Source organism: Hemicordylus capensis, chromosome 2 (genome assembly GCF_027244095.1).
Source record: "Hemicordylus capensis ecotype Gifberg chromosome 2, rHemCap1.1.pri, whole genome shotgun sequence".
Classification (NCBI taxonomy): domain Eukaryota; kingdom Metazoa; phylum Chordata; class Lepidosauria; order Squamata; family Cordylidae; genus Hemicordylus; species Hemicordylus capensis.
The window spans coordinates 230969138-230988710 of NC_069658.1; the positions used below are offsets into that span (position 1 = coordinate 230969138).

General features: G+C 46.3%; 1 protein-coding gene across 1 annotated transcript in view; it reads right to left on the minus strand.

Moving 5' to 3' along the window:
• The window catches only part of LOC128342288 (zinc finger protein 91-like), a 41265-nt gene extending 22683 nt beyond the window's left edge, over positions 1–18582 (minus strand). Inside the window, exons 1-2 of the mRNA XM_053289439.1 lie at positions 18227–18582; positions 9441–11743 (exon numbers count right to left, since the gene is read on the minus strand). Of these exons, the coding sequence (XP_053145414.1) occupies positions 9441–11504 (2064 nt within the window). The 5' untranslated portion in view covers positions 11505–11743; positions 18227–18582. The remainder of the gene's footprint in view (positions 1–9440; positions 11744–18226) is intronic.
• Positions 18583–19573: the final 991 nt, after the last annotated feature.

The window sequence follows — 19573 nt, forward strand, 5'->3', positions numbered from 1 at the left end:
GTAAACCCCTCCTGTATTCTGCCAAAGACAACACAGGGCTCTGTTGACGCCAGGAGTCGACACCGACTCAGTTTCTCCTCTGCATGATTTTTTTTTAGTGCCTTAGTAAACTATAACTCCCCCACTGTCCAGCTATGCTGCATCGTGGCGGGGTGTGTGTGTGTGTGATCCTGGGAGGAATGAGCGAAGTACGCTGGGAGATATACTCCCAGTAGGGTCACCCAAAGTGTGATGGTCATTCCAGCTGCCCAGCTAAAGCAAGCAGGAACCTATGTTGGGCAGCAGCGATATAGGAAGGTGCTGGAGGCAGATGATCAGTTCAGTGACAATGACAAAGGCATCAACTCACACAGCGTGGGAGAAGGCAATCGTAAACCACTCCTGTATTTTACCAAGAAAACCACATGGATAGACAAAAAGGAATGATTGTCGATGTAGTGCCGGATGATGCGCCCCTCAGGTCAGATGTTACTCAACATGCCACTGAGGAAGAACGGAGGATCTCTCAGAGTACCGGTGGTGTTTATGACGCAGTTAGACTAAAGGAACAAAACATATACTAGGTAGTATATATACCGTGTATAAGAGTCTATTCACACACACAACTTTCAAGAAACATGGATAAAATAAACATATATAATGAAACACACAATTACTAAAGAAAATGTCTGTGTTCTAGACCCCAAAAAGTATGGCCGAAGGTCAATTTGCCCTTAGTCCTTGTACATGTAGATATATAAAGTCCTTCCAGATCTTTTCTCTTACTAGTTCTTGTTCAAGTTGTTGCTCCTTATCCAAATATTACTCAAAGTTCTTCCAGATCTTTTTTCTTGCAAGTTCTTCTTCCAGGGGTAGCCCCTTGTACAAATGTTGCTCCTTCTAGTTGTTGCTCCTTGTCCAAATATTACCCAACTGGTATCCTAGGTAATTTTTACCTGTTTCTTCCTGCTTGAGCAGGACTTCATCAGGAGAAGTGAGCTAAATACACAACAACACATGTATCATTTTAACAAAAAAGTACCTTCAACCAATTATGTTAATTCAAAAGGTTAGAAATTTTTAGTAATTACTCACATTTATTTCTTCCAAAGTGACTCTGCACTTACCAGTGGTTTCTAAATTAGAAATCCTACTGGATACCAAGTTGTACTGGCTTCAAATGGTACAGATAAGGCTTAATATATCCTACAACATCTGCCAGATGTTTTCACACCCCTTTGATCACAAGGGATGTGCTTCATTATCCAATCTCATGTCTAAATGACCAATTCTATTTACGTGCACATGTGAAGAAACAGCAATGCTAAACTTTAAAAGAAGCTGTGGGCCTTTTATCCTATTTAAATTCTTAATTATCCAAATCTAATATGGAACCAAAACATAGATAATATAAAAGCTTGTAAAAAATATGTGATAATCCCATTCTCCAACAGGAGAGATATTACTCTTTTAAAGGGGATATCCATCAATCTTGTGTCAATGTTAAATCTCACCCCACTAAACCCCTATCCACATCCAAATCTCTAAATAGCGCCAGGACAATCAAAGGAATGATTGTCAATGTAGTGCCGGATGATGGGCCCCTCAGGTCGGATGGAACTCAACATGCTACTGAGGAAGAGCTGAGGATCTCTCAGAGTACCGGTGGTGTTTCTGACGCAGTTAGACTAAAGTCTTTTGGACGTCTAGCAGCTGATGTTGCCGTGCGGGAAAAGAAAATCCGAAGCTGCAAAGACAGAATTACAATGGGAACGTAAAACGTAAGCAGCATGAATATGGGAAAGCTCGACACAGTGAAAGATGAAATGAATCGACTACAGATTGACCTCTTGGGCAGGAGTGAATTAAAATGGACTAGAAGGGGATACTTTGAGTCAGAAAATCATACCGTTTACTACTCAGGACATGAAAACCAAAGGAGGAACGGTGTTGCTTTCATATTCAGGAAGGATATAGCAATGACAGTACTTGGGTACAATGCGGTCAGTGACCTACTAATATCAATTAGATTTCATGGACAACCCTTTAACATGACAGTTCCTCAAGTCTATGCCCTAACAACTGGTGCAGAAGAAGAGGATGTTGATGAGTTTTATGTTCAAGACCAGTCTGAAATTGACAGAACATCCAAGCAAGACCTGATGCTGGTGGTTGGAGACTGGAATGCCAAGGTTGGAAAAGGTAAGGAGGAAAACACAGTCAGACTGTATGGCCTAGGAAACAGAAACAAAGCAGAAAGACTTATTAATTTCTGCCAAGCCAATGATCTCTTCGTTGCTAACACAGTTTTCAAACAACCAAAGCAGCGCCTATACACATGGACATCACCAGATGGGAGTATATAGAAATCAAATTGATTCCATTATGGGTACAAGGAGGTGGAAGAGCTGAATTATAAAAGCAAAGACATGGCTGGGGGCTGATTGTGGACCCGATCACGAAGTGCTCGATTGCAAGTTCCAAGTAAAGCTAAAGCGGAAAAACAAAGCTATCCAGTTTCCACGATATGATTCTTGAGAATCATAGCCATCATTTACAAGAAGAACATCAGGCACCGCTTTCAAGTTCTGAACCTCATTGATAGGGAACCAGAGGAACTGTGGAATGAAATCAAAGAAGTTGTTAAGGATGAATGTGTAAAGAGACTGCCAAAGACCAAGAAACAGAAGAAAGCAAAATAGATGTCAGAACAGACGGTGGAAATTGCCCAGAAGAGGAGAGAAGCCAAAGTTAAGAAAGATAAAGACCTCAGGAAGGAACTTAATAGGGAATTTCAGAAAGCTGCTAGAAGAGACAAAGAGCAATACTACAATGACATCTGTAAAGACCTTGAGGATGGAAATAGACACGGAAAAAGGCGGCAAGTTTTCTAAAAGGTCTCTGAACTCAGAGGGAGGTTCCAACCTTGAATTAGTATGTTAAGGGATGCCAAAGGATAAATAGTAACTGACTCAGAGAAGATCAATCAGAGATGGAAGGAGTATAGTGAAAATCTGTACAGCAAGGACATCAACTTCCAAGATACTCTAGAAGATATTCCCTACTTGCAAGAACCTCTAGTACGGGAAGATGAAGTTAGATCAGCACTCCAGTCATTACCAAGTCGCGAGGCTACAGAAATTGATGGAAATATGGCAGGCAACAGAAGAAGAAGTAATCAAAGCTCTAACCCAAATATGCCAGCAGATTTGGAGAACGACATAGTGGCCAACAGATTGGAAGACCTCAGTCTACATACCCATACCAAAGAAAGGAGACTGAACAGATTGTGCACACCATTGCACAATATCCTTAATTTCACATGCTAGCAAAATAATGCTCAGGATCATCCAACACAGATTAGAGCCCTGCGTGGGAGGGGAAGTGCCAGATGTTCAATCTGGTTTCAGAAAAGGCCAAGGAACAAGAGACATAATTGCTGATGCATGCTGGATAATTGAGAAAGCCAAAGAATACCAGAAAGAAGTCAATATGTGCTTTAATGACTACAGAAAATCCTTCGATTGCGTCAATCATGTCAAGTTGTGGAATATCCTCAGGAAAATGGGCATCCAAATAAGGATTCCTAGCAGGACTGTGTGCCAGACTCCCTGGCCGTGTGTTGGGCATGCTGCAGAGCATGCGCAGAGTGCCTGGGGTGTAACACATGGATTTATTTGGTTTCCCTCTTCTTAGTGCTTAGTGATGGCAAAAACGGCTGAGCTGTAGCTGAAGCTCCTTCCACCATGCATGCAGCCATTTGAATGGATTTCTGTGCAATATTTGATGGCCCATACGGGTTGCACTAGGCATCAAGCTTGATCCACAGTTCCAGCAATCATATAATGGGTGCAAAATTTCTTTTTGGGGGTGGGGAGGGGGCTCAAGCCACTGCAGAATCCCCAGTGTGTGTGGGGGCTCTTCTGCTCCCAGGTTGCCAGTGCCAGACATTATAGGCAGAGTCACCTGGTCAACTCCCCCACTCTTCTCTTGATTACAAGATCAGTTGCAGAACATGACAGATCTCTCTGCTGCCTGATTCTCGGGGCCTTGTTCTTGTCCACAAGGATTAGTTTGGTCCTTCACCTAATCCGGGAAGAAAACGGCTCATATCACGTGGCTGGACATTTGGAATGTTTACTTCCATGCAGGCCACACTGCAGTAATCAGGCATGGTGGAGTGGCATCAAAGGGGTGGTTCCTGGCCATTCCCGGTGGCAACCCACCTAATGACCATGCAGAGAGAGCAGTGGGGGCCCCTGTGCTGCTGGGCAGGGTGGAGGGGGCACTGGCTGGCCCTCACGCTCAGCGACATCCCAGCAGTTGAGTAGGGTGGGGTGGTGGCCCTGGTGGCCGAAGGAACGCCGTGGTAGAGGGGGTGGCAAATCTGCCCCCTCCCAAAGGTCTTTTAAAAAATTTACAGAGGGGAGACCAAAAACAGAGGTGGAGGGCTGAGATCCAAAAGCACAGTAAACCCCCACTTCCCAAAGGCCTTATATCAATTGAGACCATTTGCCTTCCTAGCTCAGAATTGTCCACACTGACTGGAAAGCAGCTCTCCCAAGATTTCAGGCAGGAGTCTCTCCCAGGCTTACCTGGGGATGCTGCCAGGACCAGCCAAAGGATTACTGGTGCCCCAGGTGAAGCCCACCCCCACCCTCTTGAGTGCCCGCCACTCCTTTTGCCCAGGTGGATGTCCCGCCCCCTTTGCTCATTGAGGGGGATGCCTCCCAGCTGGCAGGGAGTCCCCATTGGCCACCCACTTGCTCTCTTTACTGCCTCAGCCAACCTGCTGCAGCACATTACAATGGCATCACCACACAAGGAGGCAAAGTCATTCTAACACGCTGTGGTGGGCAGGCAGCAGGAGCAGTGGGTGGATGTGGCAAGGAGAACAAGTGGGTGGGCGGCTGACAGAGATGAGGAGCGTCTGCTTAGTCGCTCGCCTGCCCATTCGCTCTGACCATGAGTGGTGTGTGCACCCGCCAGTTCGGTGTGTGTGACCCAGGATGTTGGCGCCCTAGCCAAACGCCTAGTTCGCTTAGCAGATGGACCGGCCCTGTATCCTGCCAAGGATTGAACCTGGAACCTTCTGGATGCAGGTTCTCTGCCACTGGCCTTCTTCTCAGCTATGTTCCTTTCCCCGAAGGGGAATATCTTACCGTACCCACATGTAGCCGCCCTTCCAAATGTAAACCAAGGGACACCCTGCTTAGCAGATCAAAGACTCTGCTTTAAACATTAAATGTTTAAATTCTCAGCAGTTTTGCTGCAACAGTGAATGAGGAAGCAATTTTTTTTAAAAAAAGGCATTATTTACACAATGCAAATTTGTAATTCACTTCTTTCGTTTAAAAAAGCACACAAACCAAACAGTAATGGTCAGTGAAAAACACAATTAGAGCTACTGCTTTAGACACACAGTCCGAAACTATGGATTGTCTAACCAGAAATATCTCATAAATTTCACAGTTCTCCTGCTTGAATCAGATCCCTTCAGGATGATGTTGAGATGTTTACTCCCATCAGCTGAAATAGTTAATCTATAGGATTCTTCACAATAGGCCTTAATCCAGGCTGCTCTCTGTATTCTCCTGAGGAAAGCCTTCTACCTCTGAATTGTTTCACAATAAATGTTCATTTAAGAAGAGTAATAACTACAGTAACAAGCTATTGAAACAACAAAATAATTATTAGCTAGATAACCATATGTAAAACAACAATCAGGTTCAAAGGCCTCATATTGGAAAGAGTTAATGTATTGGCTTATCAATAGGCTGTTCTCTGGCTCCTCCTAAATAAATGGTTGATAATACAAAAATAACCCAAAATAAGATAAAAATCTTGATATACAAATCTTGAAAAATAAAGTACCTTATTTAATCAAACTTGCACAATACGTTGTATAGCATCATCGGTTCCTAAATATCAATCTCACTCATAGACTATAATCATTGGCACTATTAAAATCTGTACAAATACGCATACATAAAAATATCTTCTTTAATCAAAACTATACTTGTAAATGTGGTCTTGTAATTGTAATAGAGAGAATCTGTCTATGTGGTCGCTAAGAGTTGACACCAACATGATGGCACTTAATCAATCAATCAATTGTAATGTAAATAAAAAGTCCAAACGGATGTTTCTTACGAGACTACAAGTTGGTGTCATAACAATCAGTGAATATTTCTTTGAAACATATAAATATTTATATATCAGTAAATATTTCTTTGAAACATATTGTTGATTATACATTTCTCTTGATAATCCATTCAAACAATTTTGAATATTATTATAATTATTTTATTTTTACATTTTATATCCCGCTCTTCCTCCAAGGAGCCCAGAGCAGTGTACTACATTCTTAGGTTTCTCCTCACAACCACCCTGTGAAGTAGGTTAGGCTGAGAGAGAAGTGACTGGCCCAGAGTCACCCAGCAGGTATCATGGCTGAATGGGGATTTCAGCTTGGGTCTCCCCGGTCCTAGGACAGCACTCTAACCACTACACCACGCTGGCAATGTTCTGGTTCTATATAGTTTAAAATAAAGACATCATTCCTCTTGCTGTTAAGGTTTTAACTAATCAGTCCTCCTAAGGAAAACCATCTGCTCTGAATCCGCTCTGAATCTTGCTAAGAAAAAACTCTTTTCTTCCTGAGGAAAGCCTTGTGCTCAAAAGCACCTTTAAAGCTATATGTAACATAGACTGAGTTTTACAGGTGCCTAGTGGGCAAGCAGGCACCCAATTCTTACATTTGTAACTCTTAAAGGAGCTGGGGGTGGAGTTCCTAGAGTCAAGACCCTACTTCCTTCTCTCCCTCCGTCCCTCCCTCAGGACTTGTGGGTCTTCTCTAGGCCTTGGGAATCGGAGGAAGGGCTGTTCAACAGCTCTCTCAGACCAGAGCTTGCCCCTCCGGAGCTGACAGTGTCAGCTGCTCCTCTGGCCTGAGCTCTCTATTGCTCTTAATAAAGCAACGCCATGTTTTAATGACCCTTACTGGTGCCTGCTGTCACTTTTTTTTCCCCTGCTGTCTAGAAATTAAGAGGCTTCAACAAAGGACACAGCCCCTCTGAACATATACAGTGTCCATTTCTCCCCTTTAATCTGTAGGCTTCTGCTGAATCTCTTCTGTGATGTATTCTTTACAAAGCAGGAGGAAAAGGGGTTGCTGGCATTCTTGTTTTAAATAGACTAGCAGGTTTACATTAAAGGATTTTCACATTGTTTCTCACTCGCATTTTAAAAAGGATTTCCCCATTATCCCCTCCGCCCAACAAAGTGATTTCTCGGGGGGTTGTTCAATTGTTCCCCTTTCATTCAGAAGCAAGTCCCATGGAGTTCAATGGCAATTACTCCCTTGTAATGAATTGGACACCAGGCATGAAGTGCCCAGCATCCGGTTATCCTGAGTGCTCAGCCACATGCTATCGGGAAGTTCCCAAGAAGGGCAGCCAAGGAAATCTCACACACACGATTCCCAAGCACTGCCCACACGCTAGTATTATGGTGGAGGCTGCCCTGGAACATGTAGACTGCTATAATGGTGTTATTTTATAGGAGTGTTGTTTTTGGTGTTTTGTATTTTATGGGCCTATTGTGTTTGTTTTTTAAACTTTTTATTAGATTTGTATTTTTATATTCCAATTCAATATTTTTATTGTGCACATTGTTTTATAGTCTTGTTTTAAATGTTTGTAAACCGCCTTGAGATGGTTTTAATGAAGGGCAATATAAAAATTTAACAATAAATACATTAAATGGAGGTTAAAAATCAGAGCCAAGGTCCCTGCTGTGTGGTTCTTAGGGCCTTGTTCTTGTTCTCAGAGATTAGTTTTGTCCTTCACCTAATTCGGGAAGAAGACCATCCATATCACATGGCCGACGTCTGGAAGGTTCACTACAGGTGGCTCTGCAGTGGTCAGGCCTGGTGGAGTGGGCAACTAAGTGGAGTGGGCCTTCATTCCCAGTGCCAACCCAGATGCTGGGCATGGTGGAGGGAATGGTGGGGAGCCCTTGTGCTGCTGAGCATGGTGGAGGGGGTACCAACTGGCCCTCACACCCAGCGACATCCTAGCAGATGAGTGGGGGGGGGAGGGCTCATGCCAATGGAAACCCACTTCTTGGACATAGTGGAGGAGGTGGGAAGTGGCCATCTTTCAGCAGCAATCCAGTTGACGGGCTCAGCGGAGGAGGTGATGGAGATGTCCCAGGAGCGGCAGCTGGGTAGCCTGCCCCAAAAGTATGGCTTATCCACCCCAACAAAAACCCTCCGTGGTGAAACCAAAAATAGAGGTTGAGGGGTGAGATACTAATGCCCAGTCAATCCCGGCTACATGCAGTGTCAAGGCTGCTGTAAGAATAGGGACTGAAGAAGGGAAAGTAATGTGGAAATAAAGCAAGTACAGGGGGCAAGAACACACCAACTATATCAAGGACGTCCTGCTGATTAATGGCTTCAAAAAATGGAAGAGGGTGTGGATTGCTTTAGAGAGCATGAAAAGGGTTAATTATCAAAATGTGCAGGAGGGGAGGCTGTGGGCATGAGCCAAGCCCTGTGGGCCCAAGCCCTAGATCACTGAAGTACCTTGAAGCACGCCCCAGTGGCCTGATCCGCACAATCATTTGAATCTAGAGTTAGCATGGGCCCCTGAAATCAGCATGATTGTGTGAAGCCATGCCAAGGTAGTTTATGGCCCCCAATGAATCTGAGAATGCCTCCTTGGCGTGGGTTCACACATTCACACTAAAAGAAGTAGCCCACATTAAAGCTGGATAGGAACGATTGTGTGAACCGGGCAAAACGGTTCAACTGATATACTGCAAGGTTAAGGCCGTAAATGGACAGTATACCGTGCACCCACATGGACAACCCTGCTCTGTGCAGCTCCGTGAAGCACAGAGCAGGGCTGAGGAATCCTAGAGCCACAACTTCTTGTTCCAGCCTCCAGGCATCCTTCAATGCAAGGCCGGGCACGCACATTGCATCGGGGATTTCCGCCCCTTCCAAAGGGTGTTCTATACACGGGTTTCTGTGATTCCTTGGGCTGCAAGAAACCTGAGGAGTCACGTGATTCCTTTTAGCCAGGTAAAGGGTACAGGAGCACCCTTAACCTCAGCAAAAAGCCAAGGTTATTAGTGGGATTATGTGGGAGGGGAGCGGAGGGATCCGTCAGGATGCCACTGCTTCTCACGACTAGCCTATCCCTGCTTGGGGCAGCCCAGTCAGGTTAAGGCTGGTCATGAGAAAAGCCTCATACTTTATCTGACTTGTGGAGTTTTTGATGTGAAATGAGGCTTCTCCTGTCTGCAAAACCCATTCCACACTCCTGACATTTAAATGGTTTTTCTCCTGTGTGGTTTCTTCGGTGTGTAATAAGGTTAGCTCTCTGAGTGAAGCTTTTCCCACACTCCTGGCATTTAAATGGCTTCTCTCCTGTGTGGATTCTACTATGGACTGTAAAACTTGCACTACATGTGAAGCTCTTCCCACACTCCATACATTTAAATGGTTTCTCTCCTGTATGGATTCTATTATGGGTAGCAAGGTGTGCACTACTTGAGAAGCTTTTCCCACACTCTGTACATTTAAATGGTTTCTCTCCTGTGTGTATTCTTTGGTGGGTACGAAGATGGTCACTACGACTGAAGCTCTTTCCACAAACCTGGCATTTATGTGGTTTCTCACCTTTGTGAGTTTTCTGATGGATAAACAGGTGAGAATTGTGTCCGAAGCTTTTTCCACACTCTGAGCATGTATAGGGTTTCTCTCCTGTATGGATTCTTTCATGGTTTTTAAGGGCTGAGCTTTGGCGGAAGCTTTTCCCACACTTCAGGCATATATAAGGTTTTTCCCCTGTGTGGATTCTGTTATGGCTGGAAAGTTGGGCCTTGTTTATGAAACCCTTTCCACACTCCTGGCATGTATATAATTTCTCTCCTTTGTGGATTTTTTGATGTTTGTTGAGGGCTGACTTCTGAGTAAAACTCTTTCCGCACTCCAAGCACTTAAATGGCTTCTCTCCTGTATGCACTCGTAGATGTTTAGTAAGATCTGAGCTGTCATGGAAGCTCTTTCCACACTCCAGGCATCGATATGGTTTCTCTCCTGTGTGGATTCTTTGATGGGAGGTAAGGGCTGAGCTCCGATTAAAGCTCTTTCCACACTGCAGGCACTGAAATGGCTTCTCCCCTGTATGGATCCTTTGATGATTAGTAAGGTGTTCCCTACGACCAAAGCTCTTTCCACATTCCTGGCATTTATATGGTTTCTCTCCTCTGTGGATTTTCTGATGATTAGTAAGGGCAGAGTTGCTTATGAAGCTCTTCCCACACTCAAGGCAATTATACGGTTTCTCTCCTGTATGGATTCTGTGATGTTTTCTAAGGCTATCTTTCCAACTGAAGCTCTTACCACACTCCAGGCATTGAAATGGTTTCTCTCCTGTATGGGTTATAATATGGGAAGAAAGGTGTCTTTTATGTGGGAAGCATTTCCCACATTCCTCGCATTTAAACAGTCTCTCTCCTTTGTGGGTTTTTTCATGTGAATTGAGGGTTGACCACTGAGTGAAGCTCTTTCCACACTCTGAGCATTTATAGGGCTTCTCTCCTGTGTGGATTCTTTGATGAGAAATAAGGATTGAGCTGCCTCTGAAGCTCTTCCCACACTCCATACATTTAAATGCTTTCTCTCCTGTGTGGATTCTTTGGTGGGTACGAAGAAGGTCATGACGACTTAAGCTCTTTCTACACTCCAGACATTTTGATGGCTTCTCCCTTGTGTGAATCCTTTCATGTTTCCCAAGGCTAGATTTATCGCAAAAGCTCTTTCCACACTCCACACAGGCATGTGGCTTCTCCCCTGTATGGATTCTTTGATGTGAAGTAAGTTTTGAGCTCCGAGTGAAACTCTTTCCACACTCTGAACATGTATACGGTTTCTCTCCTGTGTGAACCCTTTTATGGCAAATAAGGTGTGCTTTAAAATGGAAGCTCTTTCCACATTCCAAGCATTTAAATGGCTTCTCCCCGGTATGCATTCTTTGATGCCACACAAGGTTGGCCCTCTGTCTGAATCTTTTCCCACAGTCCCGGCACTTTAAGCGTTTCTCCCCTCTGTGGGTTCTCTGGTGCACAGTAAATGAATCTATGGATGTGAATATTTTCCCACACTCCAAACATTTGTATACTCTCTCCCCTGTGCATATGCTTGGATCTGTCTTAAGGCTTGAACTGCTACTGGCAGTCTTTCCCTGTAGAGGATGCTTTTTCTGTCTCTTTCCACTCCATTCTTCCGGTACGATTCGGATGAGGCGTATGATTGGGATGAGGCGGAACTCTCCACTCCTAGAAACATCGGATTCATCCCTGCAAGTGTCCATTTGCTTTCTGTTCTCAATATTTGATCCATCTCCATGTCCAGCATTCTCCTCTTCCTTGGTACACTGATGGGAGAGCAACTGTGAGCTCCGACTGAAGCTATTTCCATGCTCCAGAAATGTATTTCGCTGCTCCTCCATTTGGGCTCTGCAGTGTGTATTGAGGCTTGCTTTACAGCTGTCTGGTTTCCCATTCACGGGCCTTTCCCCCCTTTATTCCTTTTCTTTGGTGATCTTCTTGTTGGGCTGGAATTTCTTGGCAATCTCTTTGGCTTTCCTCCTCCCTCCCTGAGCCTGATCCTTCTTGAGTCTCTTTCTCCACTTCCGGGTGGTTCATTTCAATTGACAGTTGTCTGGTTCCACATAATCCTTCCCGCCACCTGTTGGAATAGAGGGAGAATGCTGATGATGCAGACTGTTAACAGCTGAGCTTGTTCTACCCACTCCCAGAAGCCTCCCGGGTTGCAGCTGCATCTCCAGGCTTGGAGGTTGCACTTTTGCTATGCACTCTTCCCCTCACCCTTCTAACACCCCCATACAGTCACAGTCCAATTCCACCAGCCGCTCGGGCTACCTGGATTTGGTGGGAAATCGAGCTACCCCATTCTGGAGTTTCATGAAGACTCCTACAATGCGCAAGAAGCTACCATAATTACCCTCTTTGGAAACCCCCACGCTATAGCCAGTGCCCCAGCTGTTTTACCCCTACACAGTTAATCAATCAAACTCCCCTTAACCCAGAAGCAGAAGAGTTTGTGCCTTGACAGCTGCTTCTTGCCTCCATAAAACCCCCTCTAACAGCCGAACCACAAGTTGTGGCTAACATTAGCTATGATCAGTGGGAAAGACCTGATCTAGATGCTGAAGTAATATAGTCTGGGAAACATACCAGCGGGGATTTGAACCGGCAACCTCAGGCTTTCTAGGCAAGTCATTACCCTGCTAAAGTAAGGGACCCTGAAAACCTAGCCCCACTCCTCCTTGGTACAGGAGCTGTCTTGAATGTCCTGGTTCCCGCCTGGACATCTGGTGGCAAGCCCATTTCACGCTCTGTGAAGCTTTGTGGCTACGGAAGCAAGTTTCAGAGACCCCCCATCATCAAAGATGTCCCCCTCCCACTTTCACAGTTGCAGTGTGCCTTAGAATGCACAGCTCAGGATGGCAGTGGGAAAGGAATTTTGGAAATTCCCTTCCTTCATGCCCAAATGCTCACAATTGACCTGGCCAACAGTCTTTTGTGGCAAGGAAGAGATCTCCCTTGTCATTTCTGCCATACACAGGTGCACAGCCCTTAAAGCGGTCACTCCCCTCTCCCTCCCAGAAGCAGCCACAGATCCCTGGCAGCAAGCTGTGCCACCGGTCTTGGCCAAGAGTAGAACTGAAGTTGTCTCAATAAAAGGAAATGTCCTAAATTGAAGGCCTTAATCCAGCCCCACAAAGACAGTATAGGTGCCCCCAAACTGTGGAGGCATCCCTTCAAACCTCCATTTCACATTTTAAAAAACAAATAGTTCTGGTGCATGTACAGAGTGCCAGCAATGCCATCACGTGGCCAAAATGAATACAGCGTGGTCAAGGCCCCCAGAAAAAAGCCCTGAAGGCAGGCTTTCAACCTGGTTTTCCGATGGCTCATGCTCCCATGAACGGAGGGAGGTCCGAACAGGGTTTGGTGCAGTGAGAGTAACTGACAGCCACATCCTTCAGGGATCTGCCCCGCCCTCACCCTGTACAAGCGGCAGAGGCACAGGCAATGATAGCCATTTTAGAGTTTGAACCCCTGGATGCCCCTATAGCAATATACATTGAATCAGGCTGGACTGCTAGAACAGCCACAAGGTGGCTTCCAATCTGGCTATGTCACGAAACGGAAGCCTCACCTTTCAAATAAGAGGTCAAACCTGCCGGAAGCCCTGAGAACATGTGTCTTCCTCACAGCCAGCAAGGGAAGGTATGGGATTTCCCTTTTCCATTGCCCCTGCCTTGTAGGGCAGGGTGAAAGGGCTACCTATATCTGCCTTGACGTGAATTGGACAAATGGTTGAGTTAGAATCCACCCACCCAAAATAATTTAAAAAGTCCTATAAGTGGCTTGTTTCGTGGGAGAAAATTTCAAAAACTTTTGTTTGTGAAATCCCCCCCCCATCACTCCACCCTCATGTGGAGGAATTTGCCCTCTGCCTTCATAAAAAAGAGTAAAGGACCCACACAGTCCAGAAGATCTGAGTGAGAACTGTGAAGCAAGGGGCATGTGTTGTGCTTTTAACTTTACCCCTTACAAAGGCACTCTATGTCCAAGCTGCTTTGTCCAAAAACCTCACTCACTCACTCTTTCCTCAGTATGTCATCTGTCAGTATGATTCTGTAATCAAATGAGAAGTTAAGGAGGCCCCACACATGCCGATTCGTCCCCAAGCCCGCTAGGGATGGCCCTGCCCACTGCAGTGGTGTAGTGGAGGAGAGCTGGTCCTGTGGTAGTAAGCATGACCTGTCCCCTTAGCTAACCAGGGTCTGCCCTGGTTGCATATGAATGGGAGACTAGAAGTGTGAGCACTGTAAGATATTCCCCTCAGGGGATGGAGCCGCTCTGGGAAGAGCAGAAGGTTTCAGGTTCCCTCCCTGGCTTCTCCAAGATAGGGCTGAGAGAGATTCCTGCCTGCAACCTTGGAGAAGCCGCTGCCAATCTGTGAAGACAATACTGAGCTAGATAGACCAATGGTCTGACTCTGTATATGTCAGCTTCCTATGTTCTCCTGTGTAGCAAGGTTGGAGTGGGTCTGGGGGTGAGTTTTTTAAACAGGCCCCTCACTGCCTTTCTCTCCTTCTCCTGCCCCCCATGTCTAGACTCATTTTCTTCAAGCAAAGCTTTTGAGCTCCACTGTAAGCTTTTGGTTTACGCTCCTTTCCACCACTAGCTAGTGTAAGGGAAAGCCTTGTCTGTGACTTAATGAATACCCAAACAGGCACCATATCAGCTGAAATTCTGTGCCCAGTAAACATAAGCATTGCTAGACTCTTCACGAGACTCAGCAGCGTATGGATATGCAGACAGCATACACTCCATCATCTACTCCCCACTGAGTTCAGCAGAGCCCAAAGTAACATGCGAAAAATACACACAGCAGTTCTGGAAATTCCAGTGTTCAAAAAAACTAACCCTGCAACTATGCCCATTCAAGTGCATTCAATACGATTTATTTCTGAGTGCACATCAATGTTCTCTCTCATTTTTTTCATCTGTATGAGGAATGAGATTTGTTCTGGGCAGGAGTATCAAGGAAGTGCGTGTGCAGATGCATTCAGAGTAGGGCCTTCCTGATTCAACGTGAGCAGGATCTAAAATTAACCAAGTGGACATCAAAAAACATGTGAGCGCGCCCACATGGGCATGTCTTACAGGGAACACTGGTGCTTGTTGTTATTAATTATTATTATTATTACATTTCATATCCCGCTCTTTCTCCAAAGAGCCCAGAGCGGTGTACTACATATTTAGGTTTCTCCTCACAACCACCCTGTGAAGTAGGTTAGGCTGAGAGAGAAGTGACTGGCCCAGAGTCACCCAGCAGGTATCATGGCTGAATGGGGATTTCAGCTTGGGTCTCCCCGGTCCTAGGACAGCACTCTAGCCACTACACCACGCTGGCAATGTTCTGGTTCTATATAGTTTAAAATAAAGACGTTGAAAGTCTCCCTCGGCCCAATCTGGAGATACCAGGGAGGGCACCTGGAACCTCCTGCATGCAGATGCTCTTCCTAGAGCGGCCCCATCCCCTACCTAAGATAGGGTGGGCAAACCTGGCCCTCCAGCGGTTGTTGAACTACGTCTTCCATCATCCCCAGAAACTCCCATGAATACCCCCCCCCCAGGAGTTGGAGGGATGGAGCTGCTCTGGGAAGAGCACCTGCAGGCTTGCATTCAGAGGGTTCCAGGTTCCCTCCCTGGCATCTCCAGGTAAGGTTGGGAGAAACTCAGGCAAAGGATGATGGGAGTTGTAGTCCAACAACAGATGGAGGGCCAGGTTTGCTCCCCACTGCCCTTACACTGCTCACATGTAATTTCTCATTCAAATGCAAAACAGGGCATTCCTTGCTTAGCAAATGGGACATTGCATGTTTGCTACCACAAGACCAGCTGCTCAACTTAATTGATAGGAAGCCAAAAACAAGAAGTCTCAAAGATTGCACTGGAACAAAACAACCACCAAAAAACCTCCAAGCAGTATAAAGGTAAAGGTGAAAGTGTGTAGTTGCGTCGGTGTCGACACCTGGCGACCACAGAGTCCTGCGGTTGTCTTTTAGAACTTAAGAACAGCCCTGCTGGATCAGGCCCAAGAAGGCCCATCTAGTCCAGCATCCTGTTTTGCACAGTAGCCCACCCGATGCCGCTGGAAGCCATAGGCAGGAGTTGAGGGCATGCCCTCTCTCCTGCTGTTACTCCCCTGCAACTGGTACTCAGAGGCATCCTGCCTTTGAGGCTGGAGATGGCCTTTAGTCTTCTAACTAGTAGCCGTTGATAGACCTCTACTCCGTGAAGTCATCCAAACCCCTCTTAAAGCCATCCAGGTTGTTGGCTGTCACCACATCTCGTGGCAGAGAATTCCACAAGTTGATTATGCATTGTGTGAAAAAGTACTTCCGTTTGCTGGTCCTAAATTTCCTGGCAGTCAATTACATGGGATGACCCCTGGTTCTAGTGTTATGTGAGAGGGAGAAGAATTTCTCTCTATCCACTTTCTCCACTCCATGCATGATTTTGCATACCTCTATCATGTCTCCCCGCAGTCGTCTTTTTTCTAAACTAAATAGCCCCTGGTGTTGTAGCCTTGCCTCATACGGAAGGTGCTCTAGGCCCCTGATCATCTTGGTTAGCCTCTTTTCCAGTTCTACTATGTCCTTTTAAGATGTGGTGATCAGAATTATACGCAGGATTCCAGGTATGGCCGCACCATAAGGACACTGTATATTGTATGTATAAGCTCCATTGTATGTATAAGGGCATTATAATATTAGCAGTTTGAAATAGCTTTAGCTGTCAGAGGTCTCATTATTAACGTCAGAAACATTTAGTAATCACCCTTTGCTTTCTTGACATTAGCTAACAGGGAATGTCAGAAAATATTTCATCCTCCAGGATCATTTATTTATTTATTTGATTTATATTCTGCCCTTCCAAAAATGGTTCAGGGCAAAAATGGCTCAGGATGATGGGTAAGCATTATCAAGTGTGCAAAGGTGCTAGTGCAAAGCTGCATCTGTCAGGTTACTTTATGGGCAGGTGAGGAGTTGTCATTATGTAGGAGAACAGCCAAGGCAGTACTTTTGATCTTGACTTGGTCACTCAAATGTGCACGGCCGCATGCGCAGCGGCCTAAACAAAATGGCCCATCGCACGTGCAAACAGGGCCAAAAACCCCTAAAATGGACCGGCCCTTGGAGACTCAGTGGGGAGGGGGAACCGGCAGCGACCCCGCCCATGGCTGCCACAGCCACTGCCAACAGTGGGTAATTTAGTTTTTAAATGTACTTTAGGCCCCACCACCCTTGAACCAGGCCCAAACCCATTCTAATCGATGCAGAATTGACCATGCCCGGTCCTATTCGAATCTGGTTCGGATTAGAATAGGGCAACACCGTTTTGTGCACATCTTTACTCTTCACTAACTGTGAAGTTCTGGACACAGGGCTTTGCTTTTGGGACAATACTGGAACCCTATATTCCGTAATATGATGTAATGTTACATTGTTGTTTCATTTCATAATTTAATTCCAAACAATGCAATTCCTTTAAAAATTTCGTTTGAAATTGCATAATTCCGTCTCTGTGGTCACCAGAAGAGCAGCCTCCTCTTTGTCTGTGGCAGCACATTTTTGAGAGACAACTGGATGCTGCACTTCCGGTGACCACAGAGACTCAATCCTGCAATTTCAAAAAAAGAAAAAAAAGGAATTGCATTGTTATTTCATTTTATAAATTGATAATATCATACTACATTACTTGAATAATGCAATACAAGGTTCTAGTACTGAAATGAGAAGTTAAAATAGTTGGTTATATTAACACAGCTAGACATGCAATAAAACTAAGGAGCAACTCGAAATTGTGCTATGCACGGTAAAGCATAGGAGTTTCTGGCAGATTCTTCTTCATGGCAAGGGCACTGGCTACAAGGGGAGAGACTGAGCATGCTCTCTTTTTGCCCGCTCTCCAGGCATTTCATTTTCACAGCACTTCACACAGTTGCCTTTTGAGACACTCGTGTAGCCATTCCCTTTTTATGTCTCAGGGCTATTTCGGGGCAAAACAACACATGCAACATCTGAGTCTTTCCTGCAAAATTCAGAGTTCTTTTCTTCGACAGTTTAAGAAAGTATTAGAATATCCTGTGTGGGCAGAAAACAGAAAGGAGCTGCCTCTGGCGATACTGAGCATGCGCCACACCTTTTGAACATACTCCCGGGCTCAGGAAAGGAGGAGGCCGACTCGGCGCGGCGGAGACAAATGAGAGTGACGCCCCGGGACCAGCCCTGTTCATTCCTAGCAGCCAAAATGGCGCCTCTGAGTCCTCGCAGCCTGCACGAGGCGCACAACTTTCGGGCACAGAGCCCTGGCCGGCTTCGCAGTGTTCCTTTCCTTGCAAATGCTCCGCCGTCCGCTCGCTTCTTCCCTCCCGCCTCCATCTCGCAGCCCCGCCACTTCCACCCAGCATATGCCTCGCTGCTTCCGTCTGTGTGTGCGCGCGGGGGGGGGGGCGCTGTGCAAACTCTCCTCGGCCCGAGTCGCCCCTCCCTGGCCCAGCCGGCTGCTGCCTGCCATCCCTGCCTTCCCACCGCTTCTCGTCCGCCCCGCCGCCATCTCTTTTCACCTTTGCTCCCTCGCGCCCTCCAAGTGGGAAACTCCCGAGGTCAGTTTCGAGAAAGATTCGCCGGCATCGAAGAGATCTGGGGGAAGACCCGCCGCTCCGGCTTCCGATGCCTTCTTGAACACCGCCGGCGTCCAGTGCGGGGCCCAAGCACAGAGGCGACAGATTGGCAGCCGACGTGTCCTTAGGGCTGGCCCTGCTGCAGAGGGGCACATGCGGCACAGACTGACATAGGGCAGGGCCCAGAGCGCCCTCCTCAGTCACCACCCCCTCACGGGCTGCCTCCGGTGCTTTGCCCAGCACAAGACGAAGCGGGAGGGAATCGCTTGACTCTCCCCTTCTCCCGCCCCCGCAGCAGCCTCCCCGGACCCGCCCCCCTCCTGGTGTGTCTGTCTAGATTCGCCCCGGTCTCCCTTCCTCTCCTTCTTCTGTGTAGCTGGACGGGAAGGAAGGGGTCGCAGGCAACAAGGGGGGGGGCGCATCTCCATGCGGGGCGGGGGAGGGAGAGAGAGACAGGCTCATCCCGGGGAAGGCAGGAAGGGCAGCAGAGGCAAGTCTGTCCCCGCTCAGAGCAACACAACTTGCACACCAAAGCACAGAGCTGATCAGGTCTCAATATTCTCAATATTTTCCCCAGAACAGCTACTGGAGATAATCACAATTAATCATCATCATTAAAACAAAAATGATTAAAGTCATAATATTCATTTATTAAAGTGCTTTTGTTAATAGGACATCCGGTGTAATGTTAGTGGAACCGGCTCAGTCGCCAAATGGGGTCAAACGAAGCCCTATGCGAGCGGCTGCAAGTCTGTACAGACGTCTGCACACCTGTTCATGGTTTTATGTGAATGACTGAACCTGCATTCATTTAAAAGGTGAACCTGGAGTACAGAGAGAAGAAGTGTGCTACTGTTCCTGGGAGGAACAGCATGGGAAGAGGCTGGGCTTGTCACCTTTGCTAAGTGTGGTCTACCCTGGTTTGCATTTGAAGGGGAGTCTACATGTGGCATGAATTACTCCATTTTGTATGCTAAAGCCATTTTGTGTTGCAGCCTTTTTCTCTCTTCTAAATTACCCTCACAGCATGCAAGGGACATATTTAGTAACAAAAGCACAAAGAGTGGAAAATAACAAGTTAGAGACGGCCAAGGCCAGGAGCTTGTATGCATGTGTACCCTTTAGATAGAGGAACTTGACTAATCAAGCTGAACTAGCTGGCTTGCTTTGAGGAAACATCTGTAATCTGCTTGAAAACAAGTGATCTACGCATGTACGGAAAGGTATTACCAAATATGTATAACCAAATGCAGTTTGTGTGTAATTTCTTTTGATGCTTATTATTGGCTG